The 27,500-nt window shown below is 46.8% G+C and overlaps 1 protein-coding gene across 3 annotated transcripts in view; it reads left to right on the top strand.

Moving 5' to 3' along the window:
• arhgef40 (Rho guanine nucleotide exchange factor (GEF) 40) overlaps positions 1 to 27,500 on the top strand; it is a 41,766-nt gene that overhangs the window by 13,232 nt on the left and 1,034 nt on the right. The window contains exons 4-27 of one of the 3 annotated variants that reach the window (XM_030338408.1): positions 1 to 103; positions 626 to 1,931; positions 2,228 to 2,469; positions 2,913 to 3,095; positions 3,361 to 3,475; positions 5,797 to 5,890; positions 6,115 to 6,201; positions 7,632 to 7,748; positions 8,692 to 8,790; positions 9,568 to 9,719; positions 10,674 to 10,812; positions 10,997 to 11,116; positions 11,434 to 11,625; positions 14,682 to 15,200; positions 15,584 to 16,062; positions 16,580 to 16,829; positions 17,558 to 17,647; positions 18,969 to 19,175; positions 21,371 to 21,556; positions 22,246 to 22,426; positions 23,315 to 23,425; positions 24,548 to 24,657; positions 25,301 to 25,351; positions 25,583 to 27,500. The exon at positions 1 to 103 is cut by the window's left edge and continues 183 nt beyond it; the exon at positions 25,583 to 27,500 is cut by the window's right edge and continues 1,034 nt beyond it. In XM_030338408.1, coding sequence (XP_030194268.1) covers positions 1 to 103; positions 626 to 1,931; positions 2,228 to 2,469; positions 2,913 to 3,095; positions 3,361 to 3,475; positions 5,797 to 5,890; positions 6,115 to 6,201; positions 7,632 to 7,748; positions 8,692 to 8,790; positions 9,568 to 9,719; positions 10,674 to 10,812; positions 10,997 to 11,116; positions 11,434 to 11,625; positions 14,682 to 15,200; positions 15,584 to 16,062; positions 16,580 to 16,829; positions 17,558 to 17,647; positions 18,969 to 19,175; positions 21,371 to 21,556; positions 22,246 to 22,426; positions 23,315 to 23,425; positions 24,548 to 24,657; positions 25,301 to 25,327 — 5,109 coding nt within the window. In that variant the 3' untranslated portion in view covers positions 25,328 to 25,351; positions 25,583 to 27,500. Of the gene's footprint in view, positions 104 to 625; positions 1,932 to 2,227; positions 2,470 to 2,912; positions 3,096 to 3,360; positions 3,476 to 5,796; positions 5,891 to 6,114; positions 6,202 to 7,631; positions 7,749 to 8,691; positions 8,791 to 9,567; positions 9,720 to 10,673; positions 10,813 to 10,996; positions 11,117 to 11,433; positions 11,626 to 14,681; positions 15,201 to 15,583; positions 16,063 to 16,579; positions 16,830 to 17,557; positions 17,648 to 18,968; positions 19,176 to 21,370; positions 21,557 to 22,245; positions 22,427 to 23,314; positions 23,426 to 24,547; positions 24,658 to 25,297; positions 25,352 to 25,582 lie in introns of all 3 variants that reach the window. The other 2 variants (XM_030338405.1, XM_030338406.1) reach the window with 2 other exon arrangements.

The raw sequence follows: 27,500 nt of genomic DNA, 5'->3' as shown, positions 1-27,500 counted from the left end.
CGCACGGTGCAGGAGATCCTGGTGCCCGAGTCGCAGCACCCCCTAGTGTTCACCACCGAGTGGCTGCACAGCGTCAACAGGGAGCGCGGGCACAAGCGTGAGGGTGAGGCCCCGCCCACTATCCCTAACGTGTGACGATTACGTTTCGGCTTTATGGCGATAGTAGTCTCGCAAAAAGCCAGACCAAACTACAGCAAGTACAATGGCGATAGTGATGCTATTCGTCTCCCCAAGAAAATGAATCACAGGAAAACAAAGGGAAACAAAACTTGTTTACGGGTAGATGAAAAGTTTGGCTTTTTAAAGTGTTTAGCTGTTTCAAAACCAAGATAAGTTTGTTGATACTTAGCCTATAAACCTAGTTTCTAAAGACTTACAGGTTTGATTAGCTTTGACCTCTTTGACATCTTTGACTTTAAGTTTAAAGTCAGAGAGGTTGTTCTGAAATTGAATTCTGAAATTGAATACTGAAATTGAATTCTTAAATTGAATTTTTAAATTCCACTCTTAAGTTTTCATCCCGCAATAGCACAAAAAATTCACAATCGGATATTCAGTATTTCTTGATGCAGCATTTCATTAGTTCTCCAACTGACCGACCCCTCGCCCTGTCCTCCGGCTCCAGTGGGCGGTGGGCTGGACACCTGTCTGGTCAGCACCTGCGACGGCGTGGTCCGGCTGCCCTGGAAGGAGGTGGTCTACCCCAAGTTCATCCACGACCCCACCGAGGACCCGGGCCTCATGTCCCACGGCGGGGGCTCCGCGCCGGGCCGCCTCCCCAGCGAGGGGGGCAGCAGCGGCGGGGGGCTGGGCGGCTGGGGGGGCTCCTCCTCCGGAGACCCCGACTCCTGGTCCTGGGACGAGGAGGAGGAGGAGCAGGACGACAACAACAACAACAACACCGGCGGCGGCGGGGGAGGAGGAACAACGGCGGGTCGCGACCCCGAGCCGGCGCTCCCCCGACGCAGGCGCAGCGAGGACGGCCTGGGCCGGACCTCCAGGTACCTCCAGACGGACGGGGACTACGTGGAGCTGCTGGAGCCCCGGGGGGGGCCCGACGGGGGGGCCGACGCCCGGCAGGCGCAGCCCTCCTCCTCCTCCTCCTCCTCTTCCTCGCGGTACCTGGAGATGCACGCCATCAGCAAGACCAAGACGCTGCCGCTATGCCGGCGGAGCTACGCCATCAAGCTGAAGAGGGGGAAGGCCTGGGGCTACGGGAAGGCCGAGGGATCCGGGAGCTTCCGGAACGTTATAGGCGGGAAAAGGGACGTGACGTCGACGCACAGGGGGGACACGTTACCGGCTCAACCCTCGCCCCCCAGAGCCGACGAGCAAGGCAGCGTGGGGCGCTCGTACTCCTCGTCTCTCCACGACTCGGACGACGGCGAGAAGGCCCGGGAGAGCCAGGGAGTTTATTTCGAGGGTCCGTCCAAGGAGAGGAGGCCCGGCGTGGGCAAGGAGAGGGAAGGAGTCGGCCTCTCGCAGCCGTGCAGGGACGGGGGTAAGGAACACGAGGGCGTCAGTGACACTTTGACCAGCAAAGGCTCCCAAGGCTTGACCAATCACAAGCTGTTGCACACGATTGAGGGCCAATCAGATCCCGGGTCCCAGTCGGACTCTGTGTTCGAGGATGCCGATAAACCACTGAGCGGGGACAGCGATTCCACCACGCCCACTTCAGAAGCTCCGGAATGCGTACTCAAAGCCGGCACGCCATTGGCCGACCTTCCGGGAAGCGGGGCGAATGCCACCGTCCCATTGGTCGACGGAGTTGGCACGAAGAAATGTCAGTTGATGGGACAATCTGGAACGTGTGCGGGTTCTGCCGACCCAAACGCGAGCCAGGAACCGGAGAAGAATGTAGTGAAGACCGCTGGCAGGGACTTATCTCAAGGTAGAGACGTCAGAGCAGCAGTAGTGCGGGCTCCCAGGTAACCCTATCTCATCCTCCTTCTCATTGGTTAATTTACTTTTTCCTCACGAAAAAGCATTGTCATTAAAATTATATAAATGTGGTCACATGGTCCCTACAAAAAAACAGTTACTAAAGTTTAAAATAAGATAATTTTAGGGTTTGTTTGTAATGCATTGGTAAATCTGCTTAATTTCCCTGGATTTTTTCTAATTTCCTAAATTCTACATCCTTGCCGATCAATTGGATTGTTTTCCATGTTAAATGCTTAGCAATTTGGGATAAATAATATATGAATGACTTTATCCATAATAGGAGAAAGAGGAAGGGAAAGGGGGCCCAAAGAAGGGCTCGCTCCGGTGGCCGTGGCAACCAAAAAGCTTCTAAAGCTCTGCCTAAAGCTCCACCCCCACTTCCCGCCCGCCCTTCCTCCGCCAAACCGCCAATCACCAAGGACAGCCAATTAGAGATAGCAGAGGAGTCTAGTGGACGGGACAAAGAACAAACTTCGTCCAATCAGGGAGCTGAAGAAACCCAACCAAGGAAAGGCAGCACAGGTGAGATAAGAGGGATCAGTCAGGTATCTGTAGAGTGGTGTTTGCTTCAGTCAGTCTTACCCAGAATCAGATGAGTTGTTTAATGACAATTTCCTCAATGCGTGTAAGAAAGGAGGGTTCACTGGCATTCCCTTTCCGATAGCACCTTCCATTGACATCCAGAGTTACAGTAGCCTAGCTCATCTTCATGTAGTAGAATAGCAGATCGTAGTATGTATACAAACACAAAGATCATTTTGATTCCCCAATGAATACTTGTAGGAATCGTACAGCGAGATACCCCCTAACCCCTATCTACTCCTCAATGTCGTGTATCCGAATTCACTCTCCCTTTGGAGAAAAAGACTTAAGAACTAAGTGACCTCCCTTAAGGTCAACAAGTTCCATTTTTCTTCGTTAAATGCTTCACTCACTCACTAATATTCATTCACATTGATCCACAGAGACTCAGACCGAATCTGACTCCATCAGCCAATCCGGTGCGAGTTTGTCCAACCACGATGCTTCAGAGTCAGGACCTGAAACCCCTCGTCCCGTCCTATCAGAGAACCCGTCTGCTGAAGCCCCGCCCCTCCTGAGGGAACTGGACTCTGATTTGTTACAGTCTGGGAAATTCAAGCTATCCGGTACGTGATTGGAAGACGGTTAATTTGTACTTTACAGCGAAAGTTGACAATAAAAATCAGTAATTGATCCGTAAGAATGGCTCATTGTTATAGGGTTGTATAAAATATTTTTAAATGAATATAATAACCTAATTTTTGTTGAATGTTCACAACCACCGTGTAGTTATGATTAGCTTGTTTATGCTATAATTGACTAATTTAGTCCGTGATTAGCTCGTCCTATCCTACAATGAACTAATGTTATGCTATGCTTGATCCAACTCAGGTACGGTGGACAGGCTTGGCCGGGCTCTGGTCGTCACGGAAACCCACGTTCCTGAGGAGGGCTACAGTGCTGAGGAGATGGCCAGAGTTCTGTCCTGTTACCACAGAATCACTCGGTACAACCCACTAGAGCTTCATATATTCATAGTCTGCACTAACAACCCAGAAATAAGATGAGCTAACCTATCATTAACCTCATTAAATAATATTCAAAACACATTCTAAAACAAAATGTCAACACAAAACAACAGATAATAATACCAATAGTAATGAAGTCATTATAGAATAAAAATATGATTACAATCGGCCTGTCTATGGTTCTATTAAAATATTTAATGTAATAAACCCACACAGAGTTGAGGATCATGTCTGCACAAGGTTCAGGGCATGTTTCAGTCTTAGTTTAGAATATTATGTCTATTCTGAGTCACGATCAAAAACAAACCTAACCAGAACCCTTCCAACGTACCCATGAACCCAGCTAATGCCAAACAGGGGTTGGACATGGAATTGTTTTCAACTCGCGAGCAACGCCGACCGGGTGGCTGTTTTGTACTTCTTAAACATCAGATTTGCTTTCCCTCTCCGGTTACCTCGAGGCCACAGACCTCGTCCCATCCCATCAGGAAGGGAATTCTCGGGAATCATTTCAAGCAAAAGGAACTCATTATGTGAACGTCCGTGATTTGTGTCGGGGACTAGTTCGGCTCCAGGTCAGGAGTTTACCAGCATCGGCGTCCGTCTACCAACAGCCTGATTTGATGTTTCCTTCGCTGGCTTCCTGCCAAGTCCAGGAGTCTGGGAAAGAATCCAAGAGGGGGAAAAAAATCACTTCTTTCTTTTAGCACAAATCCTTCTTAGTGATTAAGTTAGGTATTTATACAGCTCTCTTGTAGTGTCTCTGTGTGTAGCGAGCAGACTGAGTTGGTGTACATTTATGTGCGGGGTGCAAAGGGTGGTTATTCCCATGATGCATTGCTTTCCAGCCCAGATACTTACCTTGACCAATAGCATCACAGACCAATAACCAGCTTTCCCCTAAAACCTAAAGTCAACCATCTCTGACCTAAAATATATATTTTTTATTTTAATCCGTCCCTAGATTAATACTCAACATACTCAACACACATCGATTTAAAAAATATATATTTTATCCGCTCTGAACGTGAACTTTAACAGTCAAAATGTGTTCTCCTATCTCTATGAGGGCCTGACTTGACATTGCGCAACACTGCTTTATTGCAGGGAGTTCCTTGGCGTGCCACAAAAGGCGAGGCTAATTAGCTTAGCATATGTTGAACCAGTTGTAATGTAGCGCTGCGGTGACATATCCTCCCAGATCCAAATTCTGGCTTATATGTTTATCTTAGCATAGCTTGACGGCTGGTTCGCACGGTGCTAGCCAAATTAAGTCATTTTTCTGCTCCTTTTAATATCCGCACTTGACATTTCTGTTTACTACTATAGTCTCTTCCACTCTCTCTCTCTTCAATTGATTAAAAATAGTTGTATTAGCATCGAAAGTAGACATTCACATTCCTAAAGTAGTTACAAATTAAACAAAGAAAATGTAGCAAGAAAAGCACTTTAAAAAGTTGCAAAGTTTGATATAATAGTAGAAGAAGAAGAGTAGAGAAAAAATCGATAATGGTTGGTTAGTTGATTGAGTCTCTCTCTCTCTCTCTCTCTCTCTCTCTCTCTCTCTCTCTCTCTCTCTCTCTCTCTCTCTCTCTCTCTCTCTCTCTCTCTCTCTCTCTCTCTCTCTCTCTCTCTCTCTCTCTCTCTCTCTCTCTCTCTCTCTCTCTCTTCATGGCCCATCAAACTTCTTTAGTCATTTGGTATTGACAGCTATTCCTAGAATATCCTGTTCTATCGAAACCAAACTCCAAAACCTTAGCATCCAGACTTTGCTTGTCCTCTCGTGCTATTTTAACTTCTGTGCCAATGAACGTTTGCACTAAACCTTTAACCAAAGTGTTTATGGGCCAACTTTGCCCGAGGTGGCGTTCTTACCGAAACAAACATTTAAGTACAGTATATTTGACCCTTTCCTGGGTTTTTAGGAGATCTTATGCAAAGTGATGTTTTTCTCATGAAGGTTAATAAGTCGGCTCTGCTTTGCCAGATGATGTGCCAGGAATGTAAACCCAACCTTTACAAATTAAGCATTTTACTTTTCCTGCTCTTACTAAAAGCGTTGAATGTCATTCACTTAAGCCCTACTTTAAATCCTCTTTTAAAGAGATCTCCAACATTGAAGAGAAATCTCTCTCTCTCTCTCTCTCTCTCTCTCTCTCTCTCTCTCTCTCTCTCTCTCTCTCTCTCTCTCTCTCTCTCTCTCTCTCTCTCTCTCTCTCTCTCTTCCCCCCCCCCCCCTCTGGATGTCCCTCTACCTCATCTCTCTCTCTCCTGACATGTCTCTCGACCTTCTCCACAGCCCGGCAGCCAAAGAAAAAGGCCTGACCGTGTTGATTGACAGCCGCCAGAGCCCGCCCTCCCCTCTCTTCCTGTCGGCTCTTAACCACTTCCAGGTGAGGTCTGCTCCCTAAAATATTGCCGCCAAAGGATTTCCCGCCAAAACAGCTAAATGCTTTGTTAGCTTGAGTGTACAGATGTCAACAGTGTGTGTGTCTGTGCGTGTGTGTGTGTGTGTGTGTGTGTGTGTGTGTGTGTGTGTGTGTGTGTGTGTGTGTGTGTGTGTGTGTGTGTGTGTGTGTGTGTGTGTGTGTGTGTGTGTGTGTGTGTGTGTGTTAAGGTCTTGGTTCCAGGCGGTCTTGGTTCTGTTCTGGTTCTCCTGGAAGAACAACAGGATGCCACCGCCCTCGAGCTGGAACCACTGGAGGTACGATACTACAATACTGCACAATATATATACTGTAACGATACTACAATACTGCACAATATATATACTGTAACGATACTACAATACTGCACAATATATATACTGTAACGATACTACAATACTGCACAATATATATACTGTAACGATACTACAATACTGCACAATATATATACTGTAACGATACTACAATACTGCACAATATATATACTGTAACGATACTACAATACTGCACAATATATGTACTGTAACGATACTACAATACTGCACAATATATGTACTGTAACGATACTACAATACTGCACAATATATGTACTGTAACGATACTACAATACTGCACAATATATGTACTGTAACGATACTGCAATACTGCACAATATATGTACTGTAACGATACTGCAATACTGCACAATATATGTACTGTAACGGTACTACAATACTGCACAATATATATACTGTAACGATACTACAATACTGCACAATATATATACTGTAACGATACTACAATACTGCACAATATATATACTGTAACGATACTACAATACCGCACAATATATGTACTGTAACGATACTACAATACCGCACAATATATGTACTGTAACGATACTACAATACCGCACAATATATGTACTGTAACGATACTACAATACCGCACAATATATATACTGTAACGATACTACAATACCGCACAATATATATACTGTAACGATACTACAATACTGCACAATATATATACTGTAACGATACTACAATACTGCACAATATATATACTGTAACGATACTACAATACTGCACAATATATATACTGTAACGATACTACAATACTGCACAATATATATACTGTAACGATACTACAATACTGCACAATATATATACTGTAACGATACTACAATACTGCACAATATATGTACTGTAACGATACTACAATACTGCACAATATATATACTGTAACGATACTACAATACTGCACAATATATATACTGTAACAATTATACAATGCTACAAAAATAGTACAAAAAAAGTATTGTATCTATACTACAATACTACGCTAGTATAACTACAGCCACAATACTACATAAGTATAAATACAGTAGCAATACTCCACAAGAATATCTACAGTAATAATACTACACAAGTATATCTACAGTAACTATGTTAAACAACTCTCAGTAGCTCAACACCGGTACACTTTCACACACAAGACGAGATAAGCCTGAGGACACCACACTGTATTAACTGCTTTATTAAATCACTACTTTGCCTAATGGCTCTTAAGCGGAGAACTAGATAGCTTAAATTATTATCAGGCTTTAATTGAGCTGTTGGATCCTAAGGGGAGATTTCTTCCCTCCCCTTCCAACACGGTTTAACCGGCTCTCCCCCCCCCTCCCTCCCCCTCGCCTCCTGGGCTCCCTGTGTTCCTGTGCTCCCAGGTCCACGCGGTCCAGGGAACCGTGGTCCTCCAGCAGTACGTGGACCGGCAGCAGCTCCTCACGGACATGGGCGGGGACTTCAGCCACGCCCACGCCGACTGGCTGCTCTTCAGGCTGGTAGGGTGTCACTGGTGCTAGGGGAGGAGGGGGAGGGGGAGGGGGAGGGGGAGAGGAGGTCCACAGAGAGGAAGGGGGGAGAAGGGGGGAAGGAGAAGGGGAGAGGAGGTGCACAGAGAGGATGAAGGGGGGAAGGAGAGGGGAGGTGCACAGAGAGGAAGGGGGGAGAAGGGGGAGAAGGGGGAGAAGGAGAGGGGGGGGGGGGGGGAGGTGCACCGGGAGGGGGGAGAAGGAGAAGGGGAGAGACTCGGGAAAGTGGGGAAGGGAAGGAGGCTTTTTTTGCACGAGAGTCATGACTGAGAAACAGAGAAAGACAGCGCTAGCGAGAGATGAAGGGAGACAGACAGAGACAGAGGGGGACAGACACAGAGACACAGGGGGGAAGGAGCAAAATGGAAGAAGACAGCGAGAGAGGTCATACGAGGGATAGGCCACGAGAGACAGACGGAGGGAGGGAGGGAGACGGAGAGCGGGACAGAGAGTCAGACAGAGAGGGGGGGAGGGATGAATACTGGGGGGAGAGACTCAGACGAAGGGAGTGGAGGCACTGAAGGACAAAAGCAGGGGAGTGATATTATCTGGAGCTCCCATGGCTTCCATCCAAGACATCTAAATCCAGAGCAAGGATTAGTTTATCTGCGCATCTGAAAAACTTGCTTCCCATCCCCGCTGATCACCCCTGGCCTCAAACATGTTGAGCATGTTTCTGTTCTGTTTTTGTTTCTTTACAAACAAAAGTTGTAGCTATCAGTTTAGACTGGTGTGGGTTACATAAACAAATTCATGGTACGTGTATTATTTTCCCGCTGTAATATAAAAAAATAACTGAAACCACGTTGTATTCAGTGGCGCCCACGTAGAACCACCGAGCCCGAAGAATGGCTGAGTGATCCCTAAAAGCCTTAATAAATAAGCTATAGTAACTTATATCTCTTCCTCACAGAGCCTGGAGAGCCTGACAGAGCGGTGTGAGGGCGCCCTCTCACTGCTAGGAGAGGCACTGCGCTCCATGGACGCTGAACCCATGCCAGACAATATCAAGGTACTTGGAGAAACACTCAAGACGCTCAAGACATGGCTAATCACACTATAATTAGCGTTTTCTCTGTTAGCATATGTCTGTTTGCGTATGTCTCTTGGTGTGTGGCTATTAGCTCATCTCTCCTAGCTTACTTCTTTATCAGTTGGCAATTGGTGTTTAGTACAAAGCACTTGCACATCTTTCCATTGAATGTTATTATATCTACCAAAACTTTTATAAAGAGATACAAACAAGAGTAACAGATATTTTAGAAAAGAGGGGGCACTTTTATACACTCATAATAATATTAATAATATTTTATTTTATTTAGTGCCTTTCTAACACTCATGGTCGATAGACAGGGGTGTAGCTTGGCAGCTTGGTGTGGTATGTAGTCAGAATATGTTCCATAACTAATGTGTTCAGTGCAACGGCCCAAATGGTTAAGCTGTCTGCGTTCTTAGACTTGTTCTGTGACGCCCCCATCTTGATTTTTACCTATTGAATTTGTATTTCTTCGTCAAAATCATATCTTTGCAACTTTTTCTGCTAGCGGTTTATCAATTCAATGTGTATATTATCTTAATTGTGTGTGTATGTTATGCCCCCTGAAGTTCCTCAATGCCACCCCTAGGGGCGCCGTCACCCAGTTCCCAGAACTCCTTATTATCCAAAATCAATATTTGTGGTATTCCTGAAGTCCTTTTTTCTTTGTAGATTATATCGTTGAAATGATATTATTGAAAATAACTTTGATCAATATAATCCGTTATAAAATGTCTTTATTTTCTTCCACAGGCTGTTCCTTTAAGTATTGAAAAGCACAGAGGACTCATGATGGACGTCCTGGCTGACCAAAGACTAACAGAGCTGCAGCAGAGGGGCGGGGCCTGGCTCGCCGGATTAACCAATAGCACGTCAGGATTGGCACATAAATCTCCAGACTGCAAGTAAGGAAATTCCAATCTGATGAATACACACTTTCATATATACTATAGCATCCTCAATATACTCAAGAAGATGTTTTCTTCTTTTTGTTGTACTGTTTGAATTTCATAATGACATGACTTGTGGAACACACACACACACTCACACACACACACACACACACACACACACACACACACACACACACACACACACACACACACACACACACACAAACATTCATAAACTCCCACACAACAGTGTGCTGTTCTGGTGGGCTCCATCATTGAGCTGTAGTCTTCTTGCTAACTTCTCCTCCTCTTCCTCCAAACCCCTGAAAGAGTTAAACTGCTCCCCTAAAGTAGTTTCACACACAGTTGTTATGTTCTTCTCTAAATCCCGGAGACCATCACAACAATACGTGTTGTTTACATGTTTTGACCTCGAGGCGAGAAACAGCTGGTGGAGAGAGACGTAAACTTCACATCCTGTTATAAAACATATCGTGAAATAACAAAAAACAAGGATCTGGGGTTTTTATGTGATTTGGCAAACTCACAACTAGGATTCTTAACATGGTTGTGCATTTTTAAACACTGTTGTGTGTTTGCTGGTTTATTCTCTTATTGGACAAAGTTTGGATAAAACTCTGGGTTTATTAAATCAAATAGAGAATTTAGTAGTTCAGCCCTGTTCTTATAGGTTGACTGAAAAAAATTATGTTCACAGCATGAGTAGTAGACAAATAAGGGCAGAAACTTTATAAATGACCATAATTGCTATGGTTTTGAACTGATACTCAAATATTCCATGTATTTTGACCATCCAAGAAAATAACTGAGTTAGTAAGTATTGTTATCAGTCAAACTTGAAAGACAATTTATAACATTTTACATTTTTTAATCAAAGTGAATGAATGAGCCATTGTCATCTCCAATCGTATATCCTGTACAAACCAGTGACCTTTGCCCTCTCAGAGCTGCCCTCGCTGCGACCTCTGACCTCTATGAGAGCGTGGACGATGCCCTTCACCGATTGGTCCGCGTGTCTAACCAGAGAGGCTGCGACCTGGAGGCTCTCGGACGTCTGGCGGCACTGGTGGACAAACTGGAGAAGGTGACAGCAGAAACACATCTCAGCACTCGCTGTCCTCAGCGATTGAATACAACTCATTTAAGTATTTTTGTACAGGGAATCATTAGCACCCTTAAAACCTCATTCTCTGTCCCTCTCCTTTCTCTCCACCTTTTTCTTCTCTCGTCTAAATCGACCTACCTCTCCTTCTCCCCCTCCGCCTCAGTGTGACCAGGAGATCAGGGAGGTTCAGTCCCAGCTGGAGGAGTACAAAGACCCGCCCCTGTCCCTCAGCCGGCTGTCCGTCAAGCAGCACAAGTTCAAGAGCTTCAGGGAGACAGCCAACGTGAGTTCACACACCTGCTTGCTTGAATGCCTGCCTGTTTGTGGGTCTGTCTGTGAGGGCCTTTTGATAGATGCTTCTATCTAAAGTGGGTGACATACTGTGAGTGCGGACGTTGTAAGCATAGAGGAACCTAGGAATCCTTTGGGGCCCCTAACCCAGGGGCAGAGAACCCAAAACCAAGTGAAGCTTCTCCGACACTTGGTCATCCATAACAATAATCATCACAGGACCCTACACCCACCCCTTCTACTACCACTCCTCCTGATAACAGGACTACGATTACGAGTTATGCTGATGACGTAGTGCTGTGCCCCCAGGACGTCCACAGCGAGAGCCTCCAGGTGCTGGGCCAGCTGGAGGTGTGGGCCGACCTGGACTGGTCCGGCCTGCGGGACGTCCAGCTGCTGCTGCCCCCCGTCAGGGAGAGGCTCATCGACATGAGCCACCTGCTGTCCCACCGCTGGAGCTGCCTGGACAACACCCAGAGGCTGCTCACCACGCTGACTGAGGTATACACACTGCTCTATATGCACTATATTGTATACGCTATACTCTATACCAGCCGTTCTCAATCTGTGGTACGCGTACCACTGGTGGTACGCGAGCGCCCTCTAGTGGTACGCGGAGTATGAACGATTTTTTGAAGCAATTTTTTGAAGTTGAAGCAACCGTTTCTGATATCTGGGGAATCGATAACTCGAGTACTACTCGTTACAAATGAACTCGGTTGGTGGACAGGCAAACTCGAGTTTGCATACACACAAACAAACAAAGTTTTCTGAAGCAAATGTATCAATTTTCTGTGCGGCGCCACTTACGCATGCCGTGGGCACAAAGCAAATTAAATGTATCCATTTCTGTGTGGCGCGTTCCGTGCCGTGTGCAGGCACGCCAGAATTCAAAAAGTTAAGAGATGGCGGTTAAAGCAAAGCGCAGCGAAGAATTGAAATAGGCCTACTTTAAAGAAATAGGAGATCATAAGGTGAAATGTAAAATATGCCAAGCGAAATCGAGCTACCAGAGTAGCTACTACAAGTAGGCTACTAGGCGGCAACATATGCTCCTGAAACACAACGGTGAGTTCGGGAAAGCAGACCCGCAGCAACCAAGTGTGTCGGCTATTTTAACCGCCGCAAGACGCAGCCGTAATCCCGGCCGTGTAGAGAAGATCACAACGCGTAATCCATAGTCCATTTGCTGGCGTTTTATTTGCAGCTTTAAATTATTTGCAATGGTTAGGCTACTTGTTTCGTTTTAGTTTTTTTTAAACTGTTACAGGCCTTGGTTCGACGTGATTTAAATTGTGAGACGCATAGGCCTATTTATTTTTGTAAGGAAAATGTGTTTTGAACGTTTGCAAAAATAAATAATGAATACTCTGATAACGCTGACTGTTTTGATGGAGAATAAGCATTACATGTTTGGTTGGTAATATTGCCGTTCATCATCAGGCCTATTCCTGCTGCAGATGCGTTGCATTCTAAAAATAGATTTGATTAAACGAGTAGGCCTACTCGATCTCGATTGATCCTCGAGGATTTCCTTCGATCACTCGAGTTTACTCGTGCCCATCCCTAGGCCATGTACCCGTCATATGCAATCATCTTAAACCTGCATTGGCTAACTGCTGTGACGACGAGTAGGGGAAGCAACATTTTTGCAAAATCGTCCTGTGACGAGACGTTGAAAGTCTGCTTTCAGAGGCCAGACATTTCTGGACTTTTGGATGCAGCGACGCAGCGAATATCCTGCGCTTTCAGACAAGGCTGTGCGCTTTCTCATTCAATTTGCGACCAGGCTTCTCTTGGTCGCAAATGGTCGCAAATAAGAGCGATGACTACTGTCATTTCATCGCTCTTAATTTATCCCCAAAAACGCAGCTGATCGGACGCATCACACGATTCGGAGGCATGCATCACATTTAAGGATTTTAAAAACTGATTCTTATTTATTTATTTTTTTAAAATGCATTCGGAAGAGAAGGGAGACTAGCGTTGCTCACGGGTTGGAATGAAAGGGAGAAAAGGGGACAGAGTTGCCCGCGGAAGCGATGTCTGAGATGCAGAGACTGCTTCACGCTACCAGTGTCAGTTTCGTACGGTGTGGAATGAGAGCTCGGGAAGGCACTATTGCGCAAGTACGCCTGCGTGCTTGCGCAATAGCATACTGCCCGAGAATGCAGTATCGCTGTCAAATCTGTCCCTGGGAAAAGTAACGTTGCTTGCGCCGAATTGAAAAAGGAAACCGCTATAATGAAATAGCGGTAATATTTCCACATTAATTGATAAAATAACAGGGGATGGGAAGGGGGGATGGCTGTTTCAGAAGGGGGATGATTTCGATCATTTTAATTCCAAAGGGGGATGCCATCCCCCCTCAACTTGTGTGCTGGAAGCAGGTTGGATACTGAACCGAGTCTGAGGCTAAAGCTAACCTCAATCGACCCAGACATCACACCCCTCCCACTAAGCATGATAGGCCTAATTTTCAATGTGTGCCTGAGTACATTCTCCTTCAAACCTAAACATAGTTTATATTCTGACCTTATGGCACTTACTGCAGTATTTTTTAATACTGAATACGTTGTTTTTCTATGATACACTTGTTCTTACTCATGATATTTTGATTACAGTGTTATCGCAGTACACATGATTTCTCTCTTTGCTGCGCATGATTACTTATAACAGGATTGTTTGACTCCAGTATTTAAATATTCATGTTCAATTCTTTGAATGTTTTGATGCAGTACAATTTACCTCACATGATTGGTTGACTGCAGTTGTTAAAATTTATATTCAGTGCTCTGAATGCTTTAATGCAGTATACTTGTTAATAACCTCACTAGATTGACTGGTATGTTATATGCCAGATGATATCCCCATTTGCTGGGTAGCCCTATTGAGGCAGTTGTTCAATTGTTAGTATTATCCCGTTGCAAGTGTTTAAATACAATACATGAGTTATAGACAGTTGGTTGCTTCAGTCAAGTCAAGTTATGTGAATAATAAATCGTGTTATTAATATTAATGCCTTCTGTGTAAACTCTATGTAGTTATAGGCCTACGCACTTTATTTTAACTCCGGTGGTACTTGGAGAGCCAAATCATTTCTAAGGTGGTACTCATGGTAAAAAGTTTGAGAACCACTGCTCTATACTATGCATGCAAACACTGGCTGTCTGATCGCTTGAACTGCCGGAGGTTGAGGTATATACATCCTATATCTACACAGTATATGTCAAAATGTCTTTATTAATCCTGCAGGTGCAATATATAAATAAGCAAAATAAAGGTATTTATATTCATCTCTGACCATAAACTCTGTTTGCGTGCATTCACACACACACACACACACACAAAATACAACTCGCTGTTTACAAACTCTCTTCTTCCTCCTCCTCCCCTCCTCTTCCTCCTCCCCCCCTCCTCCTCCCCTCCTCTTCCTCGTCCCCTCCCTTCCTCGCTCCTCCTCCTCCCCCCCTCCTCCCTCCCTCCTCCTCCTCCCCTCCCTCCCCCCTCCTCCCTCCTCCTCCCCTCCTCCTCCCCTCCCCCTCCCCCCCCCCCAGGCCACCCAGTGGTGTGACGCCGTCTCCTCGGCCTCCCCCTCCTCCTCCCCCCTGGCCTCCCTCCCGCCCATCCCCCCCTCCCGGTTCCAGGACGCCCGCTCCCTGGCCCTGGAGCTGGGCGGGGGCCCCCTGCTGGACCTGTGGACCCAGACCATGGAGCGCTACCAGCGGACCGTGGCGCAGGTGAAGCCCCGGCTCCTCCAGGGCCCCGGCCACGCCCAGGGGCCCCAGGCGGGGAAGGGGCCCAAGACCCCCTGGACCAGCAGCCTGTGGGAGCTGATGGGGCCCGAGGGGGAGGGCGAGGGGGACTGGGGCGGAGGCGGCGGCGGCGACGGGCCCCTGGGGACCCTACAGGCGTGGGGGTCCCTGGCGTCGCTGTTCCGACCGCAGACCTGCTCCACGCTGAAGATCGCCGAGCCGGCCGGGCCCAGGAAGGAGGGCGGGGGCGGGGCCTCGGGAGGGGCAGGGGGCGGAGCCGGAGGGTTCCTGCAGAACCTGCTGAATCCGGCCAAGAAGACGGTGAGATACACGGTTCATAGAGACTTATATGAGATGAGCTCTCTCTCTCTCTCTCTCTCTCTCTCTCTCTCTCTCTCTCTCTCTCTCTCTCTCTCTCTCTCTCTCTCTCTCTCTCTCTCTCTCTGTCTCTCTCTGTCTCTCTCTGTCTCTCTCTCTCTCTCTGTCTCTCTGTCTCTCTGTCTCTCTGTCTCTGTCTCTCTCTCTCTCTCTCTCTCTCTGTCTCTGTCTCTGTCTCTCTCTCTCTGTCTCTCTCTCTCTCTCTCTCTCTCTCTCTCCCCCCCCCCCCCCAATCCACCCAGTATCATAACCACCTGTGACCCCCCCTGTCTCCTCTGACCTCTAACCCTCGATGCCCTCCCCCCCCTGTCTCCCCCCTCCCCTAGCAGGTGGCGGCCGACGCCCCCGTCTTCCAGAAGCCCCCCAGGCGGCGCCACCCCAGCTTCGACCTCCAGGCCCTGCTGGCCCCCCGTCGGTCCACGCCCACCCCCCCCCCGGCCCCGCCCCCGCCCCCCTGCTCCACCCTGGCCCCGCCCTGCCGCGCCTCGCCCATGTCCTGGCTGGGCCGCCGCGCCGCCCTGGTGGACCCCGTCGTCACGGCGACGCTGGCCGCCACCGTCCCCATGTGGGGCGGGCCCGACGGCGGCGGCGACGGGAGGGCGACGGGAGACCGAGGGGGAGGCGGAGGAGGAGCGGGGGGAGGCGTGGGAGGAGTCAGAGGCGGCGGCGTGTTGATCCGAGGCGTGGAGGTCAGCAGCAAGGAGGTGGTGGACCACACGGGGTCGCCACGGCAACACGTGCTGCTGGGACGCATGGAGCGAGAGATGGGGGGAGAGAGGGCGGGCGCCTCCACCACCACGCAGAGGTAGGGTGTGTGTGTGTGTGTGTGTGTGTGTGTGTGTGCGTCTGTGTGTGTGTGTGTGTGTGTGTGCAGTTCAGAGAGGAGATCAAAGCTGTGAGCTGCTCCTGTCCCCTCATCCCGCTGTGTGTGATGTCACATGACCTTTTCATCCCCCCGCCCTTCATCTCTCCATCATCTCCTCTCCTCTTCTCTCTCCATGGGTTTCACGTCTCTTCTCATGCCCGTCTCCCACACTTTTCTTTTCAGTTTCATTAAGCAAATGGAGGTTTCATATAAACTCTTACTTTTTCCCCCCTAATTTAGTTTTCCATCCTCTGATATTAGATCAATCTCTTCATCCTTGTTGAAGAGACTAATTACAATAATTTATAAATCCCTCTCCTTCTCCTCCTATCTCCCCCTCCCTCACTCCCTCCCCCCTCTCCCTCTCTCTCCCCGACTCCCCCTCTCCTTCTATCTCTCCCTCCCTCTCACTCTCTCTCTCCACGTCTCCCCCTTTCCTTTTATCTCCCCCCTCCAGTAAGCTGTACCTGCTGTGGTGCAGGATGCTTAGTGCTGAGCGTCAGTACGTGGCCGTGCTGAAGGGGGCGCAAGAGACCTTCCTCCCCCTGCTGGAGCTCCCAGACACCCCCGCCGCCCTGCGGGGAAAGGCCGACGCCCTCTTCCCCTGCTGGGCCGGCCTGAGCAGCTTCCACGCGCAGTACCTGCTCCCGGCCATGGAGGGCGCCCTGCTGCAGAGCCTGCTGCAGCACGACTGCTTCAGCAAATACGTGAGTGAGAGGGGAGCATCATGCACTACAGGGGGGGTTTGGATGAGAGATGTTGAAGTTAAGTCTAGAGAAAACGAAACATGGGAAAGCAGGATTAAGTTACTATGCAACAAATAGCTGGAATAAACTCCCTGAGGATTTAAGACTTGCCCCAACTCTGAGCACCTTTGAAACAAGACTGAAGACTTTTATGTTTGCTATAGCTTTCTGCTAAATATTAAATACATTGCACATTCTAAAAAGCTTTTTTAACTTTGCCTTTATTTTCTATTTTAATACTAAAATGCCTTTTAACTTTCTATTTTACTCATTTCTTTGCATATTTTTTCTTTTACTTATCTATTATTTTATTTTAGTGTATGACAATGTTTATATGTGAAGCACTTTGAGTCTGCCTTGTGTATGAAAAGTGCTATATAAATAAAGTTGCCTTGCCTAGAGTTTAAGTTAAGTGTTACCAGTGTTATGGTCAAGTTGAGATGTTAGAGATTGAGTTAAATTCAGGGTTTGTTTTATTTTCTATTTTACTATTATAGTTTACAAAACAACTTACCCTGACTTCAGATACCGGTCATTAAGGAGCATAAAGGGGACAGCAGGAATCTTGTTCAAGGATGCCTACGTGTTAGGCTGCAGACATTGGGGGATCGAACCCAGAACCCTTGGGTGGCTGGGGGTTAGACACCCAAAACCACTAACTATTTGACGCATCGTTCTTCTCCCCACAGAGTGACCACTTCCTCCAGTACTCCCATTACATCCGGACCAAACCAGAACTGGACTCTCCGTTGGTCACACAGGCCTCCGACTTCTTCAAGGTGAGACCTTACCCTCCAAACAATCGGCTCCGCCCGGCTCCATAATCCAACGCACCCATGGAAATAAAAAGAGTGATGGGAAAGTGTGGGTCGCTGGAATGAGAGAGGAGAGACGAAGATGGGGAAAGAGAAAGAGAAATAAATAAATATAAATGGCAGCCTATATCCACATGGATCAAGAGATGCGAATAATGACATTTTCCGTGTGAGAGAAAAAGAGAGAAAGTTCCTCCAATCTCCACCATCCACGCCCAGAGTGAAACTCATTATCTTTTCCCACCTTCTCTCGGAGCACATTGTGTGAGAATTTCTTCGGAATATAGAAAAAGTGGAATAACGTTGGCACATTTACATAATAATGTTTAAATAACAAGAACATTTTATTGACATGTATTAAATAAACGCACATGAGCGTTTCAGCAGGGAAGCATACGTTGGTCTATAGCGTATAGTGTCATTAGCTGCTTGTGCTAAACAACCAGATGTCTTGACAGTGGTGTGCAAAAAAACAGCGTTTCTCCGGCACGTCGGGGGCCGCAGCCAATCACAGCAGCGCAGCTCCTTACAGTGGAGGCAATTAAACGCGAGTTGTTTACAGTACGATAATAGGATGTTTATTGTGCTGTGGGGAAAAGCTAATTAAAGCAGGATTATATGGAATTAAATTCGCGGTGATACGATTACACCAGGGTTCTCCCGCCCGTGGCGTCGATGGGTCCTGGTGTGTGGATTAGGAGATAGTAGAGTGGAGAGGAGTAGATATCTTACAGGGGCTGTAAGGACTGATGTTAAATCGAAAGATCTGTTTTATAGTTCTAGAACTCTTATCAACGTTCCATTGCTCTTCTTTAAATTCTAATGCAGCGCTTTAGATCTCAATTTTTAATTCCTATTCTAAAGTCCTTCAACTCTAAATTGAAGTTATAATCGGCACTTCTAGAACTCTACATCTAAATTCTAATCAACAGCTTTGCGACTGTAGTTCTTGTGCTGTGGTTCACATCGGCGGCCACTAGGGGGCACCGTAGGTCAACATCACAAAGCACCATTATGTACCTACAGAAATGAGAGGAGATGATGATGGTAATGACGAAGGCACTAATCATCCTGTTAGTATGATTGCTACGGGGATAAATGAACAGCAACCAGAATATGCCTCAATCATACAGTTAACTTGGGAAACACGTGGGCATTAAAACAAGCATCACATTGAGTTTGGGCTTGATTTTGAGGATGTTCAGACAGTTTAAGAGCAGAATTGACAAGTACGTCCCGTGTGAGGAATTTAAAAAGTATGTTTAACTTCCCCCCCCCCCCCCAGACGAAGCTGCCCCCATCCTCCCCCCTCTTCCCCATGGCGTTCCCCCGCTGTCTCCATGCCCCGCTGCAGCGTCTGGAGCAGTACTGCCATGCCCTACAGGAGCTGGGGGGCCTCAACTCCGCCTCCGACTCCGCCCTCTCCATGCTCAGACACGCCCAGCGCCACGGCGAGGACCTCCGCGCCAGCGACCTCATCGTCGGCTGTCCGGTGAGAACGCCCGATGAAAAGTCTGCTGTGGTATCATAATAAAGCACGCAATAAATTTAATTTAATAATTGTTGTGAAAAGGCTAGACACACTGTAACAACACGCATAAGGAGCTGCTGTACAGTCGGCACTGGGCCGGGGAAGACGCCTGATGTAAATTCCTGACTTGTTTTTGTGTTCGTTTATATATAATATGAAAATGTAGCGCTGTCTTTTCAATTTTCTTTCCAACCCAGGATAAGCCTATTGGAGCAGTAAGCTTGAGTCTAAAAATGACATGTCTCTTGAGTTGGTTTGACCTTTTAATTGGCCAAAAAATTTAATTGGACCTTTTAAAGGGTCCAAAAATGTTGTTGCTCTGTAGGCTTCTAGCTCTGTGTTTCCCGCTGATATCATGATATCACTACTTTTTGATGGCATAACTCTATGGAAGCCTTATGGGCCCATGCTAACATGCAGTCTAAATAATAATCATATTGAATATAAAACAATAACTCAAAATATCCAAACTAGACATTTACTAAATATGGCTCTTACATTTAACAAAAACGACCAAAATGTATTAAAATGTCACCTTGTCAAGTCACTTTCATCCTTAATCATTATATCTATTTTTGATAAATCTATAGATAATATAAAATAATAATAAATATCTTGGAAGAGATCTATTGGAAAAAGACGATTAGATTAGACTATTATGATTGCGAGCGATTGAGGTTAACTACACAGGTGGATACCGTGGTCACAGCAACGTTTGGTTGAGTTGATTAAGAAAGGCCATATTAACAGTAATACTCAAAGTGCACCACAAGGAGGCGCTAAAATACTGCAGGAATCCACCAGCGAGCGCTGCTGCTCTACGACACACACACACTCTCACATACTCAAACAGACACACATATTCTCACACTCACACTCACACACACGCTCACACTCACACTCACACTCCGACTGTGAGAGGGATGGAGGAGATTAGGATCCCTCCCTCTGGGGTGCTTTTAAAACTCATAAAATAACGGAGCGCAGGTGTGTGTGGTCCGTGTGTGTGTGTGTGTGTGTGTGTGTGTGTGTGTGTGTGTGTGTGTGTGTGTGTGTGTGTGTGTGTGTGTGTGTGTGTGTGTGTGTGTGTGTGTGTGTGTGTGTGTGTGTGTTAATGTGCATGTGAGAGCCAATAAGTGTAAGCCTGTGTGAGAGAAATACGTGCGTTTGTGTGTATCCATGTGTGTCTGCGTATATATATATGTTTGGGTGCGTGTGTGCGTCCTTGTGTGTGTCAGTGTGTGTGTGTGTGTGTGTGTGTGTGTGTGTGTGTGTGTGTTTGTGCCTGTGTGTGTGCGAGTGTGTGTGTTCATATATGTGGGTTCCACAAATGTTTGAAGCATCACTTATCGTAGCCCACACATCAGGGGCGGTTTATAAATAAAGTAGTGTGTACTGTGGTACGAGTACTGCCATACAAGTACTGCGTCCCCACATAAAACCCTCAGCATCTGCTGAATGACGGCTTCTCCTAATTCTGTTAGTGCTGAGTGTTTGGGTGGGTGTGTGTACGTGTGCGTATGTGAGTGCGTTTGTGTGTTTGAGTGTGTTTGTGTTCACGTGTGCGTTTGTGTGTGTGTGTGTGTGTGTGTGTTCTTTCACGTGCGTGTGTTTGTGTGTGCATGTGTGGGCCCTTGCTGTAAATATTTGTACTAGTTTTTGAAGCCGTGTGCACTCAAACAAACAAAATACTGCGGGAGAACTTGTGTTTATCTGATGGCTCTTATCTGTGTGTGTGTCTGTCTATCTTTCTTACTCTTTCTTGATACGTTTTTACACGTTTTAGGTTTTATTAAAATGTCTGCCTTTATGTTTGTCATAAATATATGGCCTTTTAAGCCCTTTGAGACTGTATATATATTTTTTTACTTAAATGTTATATAAATATAAGGGAAAGGAAATAAGTGCATGAATGTACTTAAATATATATTTTTCAATGTATTTGGGCTACTTACCAATTGTATATATTTTGTTATGTATATTTCTATGTATATATTCATATCTGTGTGAGCTCAATTCAACTATATTAAAGAGTATATATATATATATATATATATATATATATATATATATATATATATATATATATATATGTATATATATATATATATGTATGTACAGTATGTATAATCTATGTGTGTGTGTGCTCCCTGCAGGTGTGTGTGTCGGAGCGGGGGGACCTGGTGAGGCAGGGGGAGCTGGTGGTGTGTGGGGGGGCGGGCGCCCGCAGGAAGAAGGGGGGGGTCCGGACGGTCTTCCTCTACCAGAACATCCTCATCTTCACCAAGAGGAGGACCTGCAGCGCCGCGCGCACAACTTACACACACAAACACCACATCAAGGTACACACACACACACACACACACACACACACACACACACACGGAATCAAGGTACACGCACACAAACACACTCACTCACTAACTCAAATAATCGAGACACACACAAAAGAAACCATGATCAAGACACACCCCCACACACAGCATCAAGGTACGCACACACAGACGCACCACCCACACACACAAACACAGCGGGAAGGTCCACACACACTCACACACAAACACACACTCACACACAAACACACACACACACACACACACACACAGCATCAAGGCACACACACACACACACACAGAAACGCTCACTGGACTCATGCCAGGCTCAAGCTGCATGGAGTGCACCGAGTAACGGCTGGATTTATTCGCAACATGCAAAGTGGATCGTGAGATTTGACTCGCATTGTTCTGAACCACACGCTCCCCGTGAATAATTGATGAGCTCATTTCCGCACCTCTTCAAAAACACGTAGGCATCCGTGAGCACAACACCGTAACCGAGACCTACACGCATCTAAAGAAACCGTTCGAAAGAGATGAGCTGAGCTGAGCTTTGTGTCGAGGCGTCCGACGACGGCCTGCATCGGGCGCAGCCCTATGACCGTCCTTTGCATTTGAGAGAAGTTTCATAAGAGACCCCTGTCCTGGCGTTAACCCCCTCACCCCCCCCCCCCCCCCCCCCTCACCCCCTCCAGAGCTGCGAGATGGGCCTGACCCAGAGCGTGGGCGAGGACGGCCTGCGGTTCGAGGTGTGGGTCCGCCAGGCGCCGCGGGGCCGCGACGTGCTGACGCTGCAGACCCCCACGCCGGCGCTGCGGGAGGCCTGGGCGCAGGACGTGGCCCGGCTGCTCTGGACGCACGCCATCAACAACACGGGTACGAGAGGGGGGGGGGCGGGAGGGGCTGCATCGATCCGTGTCTGAACCTCTCTCTTCGAACCGCCGAGACGTTCCCTGCGTTTAAACGATGGCGGTCCAACGTGAGGCTGGTGCATGACGCGTAATATATTTGTATATTAGATATAGTATAGCGTATGTAAATCCATCTTCAAAAATTGGTGCTACAAGTATATAAATATATAGGTAATAAAAACAGTAATCCAGCCATAAACCACAGCAGTTAACCCCGTCTTGGTTCACATCAGGATCTACATTAGGACTAGAGAGTTTGGAGAGTAGAATCGTCTGAATACTCGGTGTTAGCCAGTCCCAGCTGGTAGCCATCTTGGATCCTGGGAAATCCGACAGCTTCCTGTCAACAGTCTCCTCCCCCCTGCGGTGAGTCCAGTTAGAGCTGCCATGGGCCCATCGCTCAGGGTTACCATAGTATCCGTTGGTCCATTTTTCAAATTTTTGTTCATTTAAAGGCACAAACGCGTCCTCCACTGGGGACCGGCTTGTGCAGAGGCTTCTTTATTACTCCCAGCATAACGGTTGTCGGGTCGATTCCCAACGAGTAACCTGTAGGCCTCCTTGAGGAAGATGCCCTCTAACCCCTACCTGCTCATGTATTGTTGTCTTTGCTTCCGTTTATTGTATGATTATTTAATTCCAAGACCACTCAATCAGATTCATTCACAATCAGTGATTTGATCTACTTTTAAAATTACGACTCAAATGAAAAAAGCCATTTTGAACCTCCGTTGACTTGGTTTGAGTTAGTTTAAAATATGGAACATATCATTATGAAAAGGAAGACAACATTTGAATGAGGAATTGAATAGCCAGGACTGAACGGTAGAGTAACGCTGGTTGTGCTCTGCAGAGCTGTGTCTGAAGGAGTCCCTCTGCATGGGCATGTCCAGCAAACTGCTGCTGGACGTCACCGGCCCCCACTGCCCCGAGACCGACTCCATCAGCACCCTGACTGACAGAGGTACCCCGCACACGCACACACACACACCCACAGACACACACGCACGCACTCACACACACACACACACACACTCACGCAGGTCAGAATTTAAGGGTGTTGACGTCACTCAAACATGAAAATCATAATGTTAATATATTTTTAAGAGAATATATATTAACTATGTTACTGTGCAAAAAGGCCATACATTGTTCAGAATTTCTCTCTCTCTCGCTCTCTCGCTACACAATATTTTCCTCACATTCATTTCACATCAAATTGTAAAACGTAAGAACCAAGCACCACGTTGTGATAGGCCCGCCCACCTGCTACTAACAGCCAGTCAGAAACTAGAGTAAAAAAAAAGAATAATTTCTGGATTCATGAATGGGTGTAATACATGACTCTAACCAGCAGGGGTCCCACAGAGCAGAGAATCCCGCTGGTATTCAACGCATGAATTGTCCTCCAAAATAGACAGGATGTTAGAGATGTAATGTGGGAGAATTCCATCTCTCTCTCTCTCTCTCTCTCTCTCTCTCTCTCTCTCTCTCTCTCTCTCTCTCTCTCTCTCTCTCTCTCTCTCTCTCTCTCTCTCTCTCTCTCTCTCTCTCTCTCTCTCTCTCTCTCTCTCTCTCTCTCTCTCTCTCTCTCTCTCTCTCTCTCTCTCTCTCTCTCTCTCTCTCTCTCTCTCTCTCTCTCTCTGCTCACACACATTCTGTACTCAAATATCAGCAATAGAAGGTGATACTACAACATGGAAGTCGAACTTGACCACAGATAGTATATTACAGTGATATCTGTTTTCAAATATGAATGAATATTAGCACTATTGAGAACAACATTTGTTATAATAATGTTAATCATGTTAATAAGCTAATAATGAATGATGATGATGATGATGATAATAGTAAAGAACAGCAAAACCCTTTCCACCCTACAGTTCAGTCCTCACCTGTTTCTCACCTGTTACACTTTAATGTATTGTAGTAAACGGTTTTCATTTCTCTCTCTCTCTCTCTCTCTCTCTCTCTCTCTCTCTCTCTCTCTCTCTCTCTCTCTCTCTCTCTCTCTCTCTCTCTCTCTCTCTCTCTCTCTCTCTCTCTCTCTCTCTCTCTCTCTCTCTCTCTCTCTCTCTCTCTCCAGTCCACAGTAGTTGTTCTGACTCGTCCTCGGTGGGGAGCCAGAAGGAGGGGGGGTCTCCCGCCTCTGGGAGGGAGCCCAGAAGGAGCTCTGGGTCCTCCTGCTACACACTGGTACACACACACACACACACACACACACACACACACACACACACACACACACACACACACACACACACGTTCACTAGTACGCATACAAACACCCACACATGCACTCAGTGGTACACACACATACATGCATGCCCACACAAACACACACATACCGACTGGTACACACGCACACACACATAGACACATGTGTCTATGTGTGAGATTTTATCATGGAAAAATGCCCACATTTCTTGGAATCCATGTTGTATAGTCTGAATGTGTTGCCCAATGATTACACACACACACACACACACACACACACACACATACATTTAAATGTCTCCCAATCTCTTTATCTAGCAAACAGAATAAAACAGATTGGCAAACAGACTGTGAAAGGAACAGATTGACACTCACACACACACACACACACACACACACAGTCCAAGTGGTTCAAACGCACAGAGAAGAGTTATGTACATATTTAACAACAGAGAATGGTTTTAGCTCTGCCGTGGGGACACAAACATACACACACGCACACACACACACACACACACACACACACACACACACACACACACACACACACACACACACACACACACACACACACACACACACAGACTGAAAGATGTTGTGTTTTTTCTTTTTCTCCCAGCAGAGTGGCTCACCGTCCACAGCTGTGTAGGAGCCTGGTTCATCTCAAACCCCAGTACGCACCTTCTCTACACGGCACCGTACTATACTGTTCTACACTGTACTGCACTGTACCGTACTGTACTGATGTCATGCTAGAGCCCAGGATAACTCTGGCCTAGATATCATCTGGCGTTGACTTCTGTTCTCTCTCTCTCTCTCTCTCTCTCTCTCTCTCTCTCTCTCTCTCTCTCTCTCTCTTCTCTCTTTCTCTCTTTCTCTCTTTCCTGTTCCTCTCCTGCTTCAGGAACTGGAGTGAAGATCATTATAAAAACATCTCGCAATCTCCGGCTGATATCTGGACTCCAGCTGGACATGAAAACAGAGGAGGAAAACAACCAAAGCAAAGACACTGCACAACTATTTCAGTCACTCCCTCGCTTTCCTGTGCAATTCCTACCTCACATGCACTTACAACTCCCTCCCCCCAACCTTTACTCTCCATAGGAAAAAGAAAACTACTCTCAAAATTGACGGTTCACATCCCAATCCCCCCCCCCCCCCCCCCCCCCCCCTTAATATAAGCTTCACATTTCACCCCCTGAGGCAGGAAGGAAGGATGCATTTTAAACAAACCAAAGAGAAGAGGATCCAAACTGTCCCTTGCCCCAGAAGAGCCCTCTGCGAGCCGCCATCTTGGATCTGCCTGTCTCAGTCGCTGGCGGAGACATTGACACCAGAGGCTCTTCAGAGCCACAGAGAGACCATTGTCTGCCCCCCGACTCCCCACTAGGCCAAACCACTTGGTCTCTAACCCACTGACTGGCTGACTGGCTGGGTCACTGATAGGCTGACTGACTGGTTCACTGACTGGTAGACTGGCTGGGTCACTGATAGGCTGACTGACTGGTTCCCTCAATGACTGGAAGACTGACTGGTTCACTTACTGGCTGACTGACTGATAGACTGGCAAGGTTGCTGACTGAATTACTGACTGGCTGATTGACTGATAGACTGGCAAGGTTGCTGACTGAATTACTGACTGGCTGATTGACTGATAGACTGGCAAGGTTGCTGACTGAATTACTGACTGGCTGTAGACTGGCTGACAGACTGACTGGTAGACTGACTGGATAACTGAGGTGGCTGACTGAATGGTTCACTGACTGACTGACTGACTGAGTGGTGGTTGGCTGACTGACTGACAGGTTCACTGATGGACTTGCTGGCTGAATTGCTGTAGATATCCATCGGATAGTAACAGGAAATGATGCGTGGGTACGCGGAGTGGAGTGTATTGAGTCATCGTCGGCCATTTTGACAACACTGATGGAGGGGGCTCTGGCTTTTGAAACTTGGCACCCCTCAGTCTCTCTCTCTCTCGCTCTCGCTCTCTCTCGCTCTCTCTGTCTCGCTCTCTGTTTAGTGTGTGTGGTATAGACCAGGTGAGATTAAATCTATGGAAATGAGATTGAGGGAGTGTACACATTAACACACTCATGTGTGCGCTCACACACAACCACACACACACAAACACAAAGACAGTCATGCGTTACGTGGAATTACACACGCACACACACACACACAATACACACTGGCTCACACTATAGCGGGCAGACATTCCTATTGTTGTGAAACAGAGGGGCACTGTTCACACACACACACACACACACACACACACACACACACACACACACACACACACACACACACACGTACACATACCTAGTCTCTTGCACACACATACACACTCATATGTCCTCTCTCACCCACACACACCCCTCTCCCACAGCGTTGTGAGTCCTTTGTAGAGGCTGGTACAGATGAGCGGAAAGCTCACAACGACGGGCCGGGCCCTGTTACAGGAAGTGGCCCCTTAAGCCCCGCCCTGATTCAATCACCAGGGCCTGTGTTACCGTAACAACCATCTATACATTTTGGGAATTCTGCATTTACTTGAGCTAATGCTGTTCCTCTGTTGTTGTTGTTGTGGTTGTTGGTTGTTTGTGTTTCAAACAACGTTAAACCAAAGATTCACAGCTCGTAAAATAGGAATTGAGGCCTTGGCATTTTCTGTTAGTTTCTAAGATTTTTACATGTTAACGGCATAACAAAGGAATATACGAAGACTAAAGATGCTTTTTCTATCGTGACGGACAATCTTTTTATACTAATAATGATATTTAATGATATACCTTTTTGAATGTGTTTTTAATGGAATAATG

The sequence above is a fragment of the Gadus morhua genome, chromosome 17 (assembly GCF_902167405.1).
Source record: "Gadus morhua chromosome 17, gadMor3.0, whole genome shotgun sequence".
NCBI classification, from domain to species: Eukaryota; Metazoa; Chordata; class Actinopteri; order Gadiformes; family Gadidae; genus Gadus; species Gadus morhua.
Note: the sequence above shows the minus strand (reverse complement) of the source record. Positions and strands in the feature narration are given on the sequence as shown.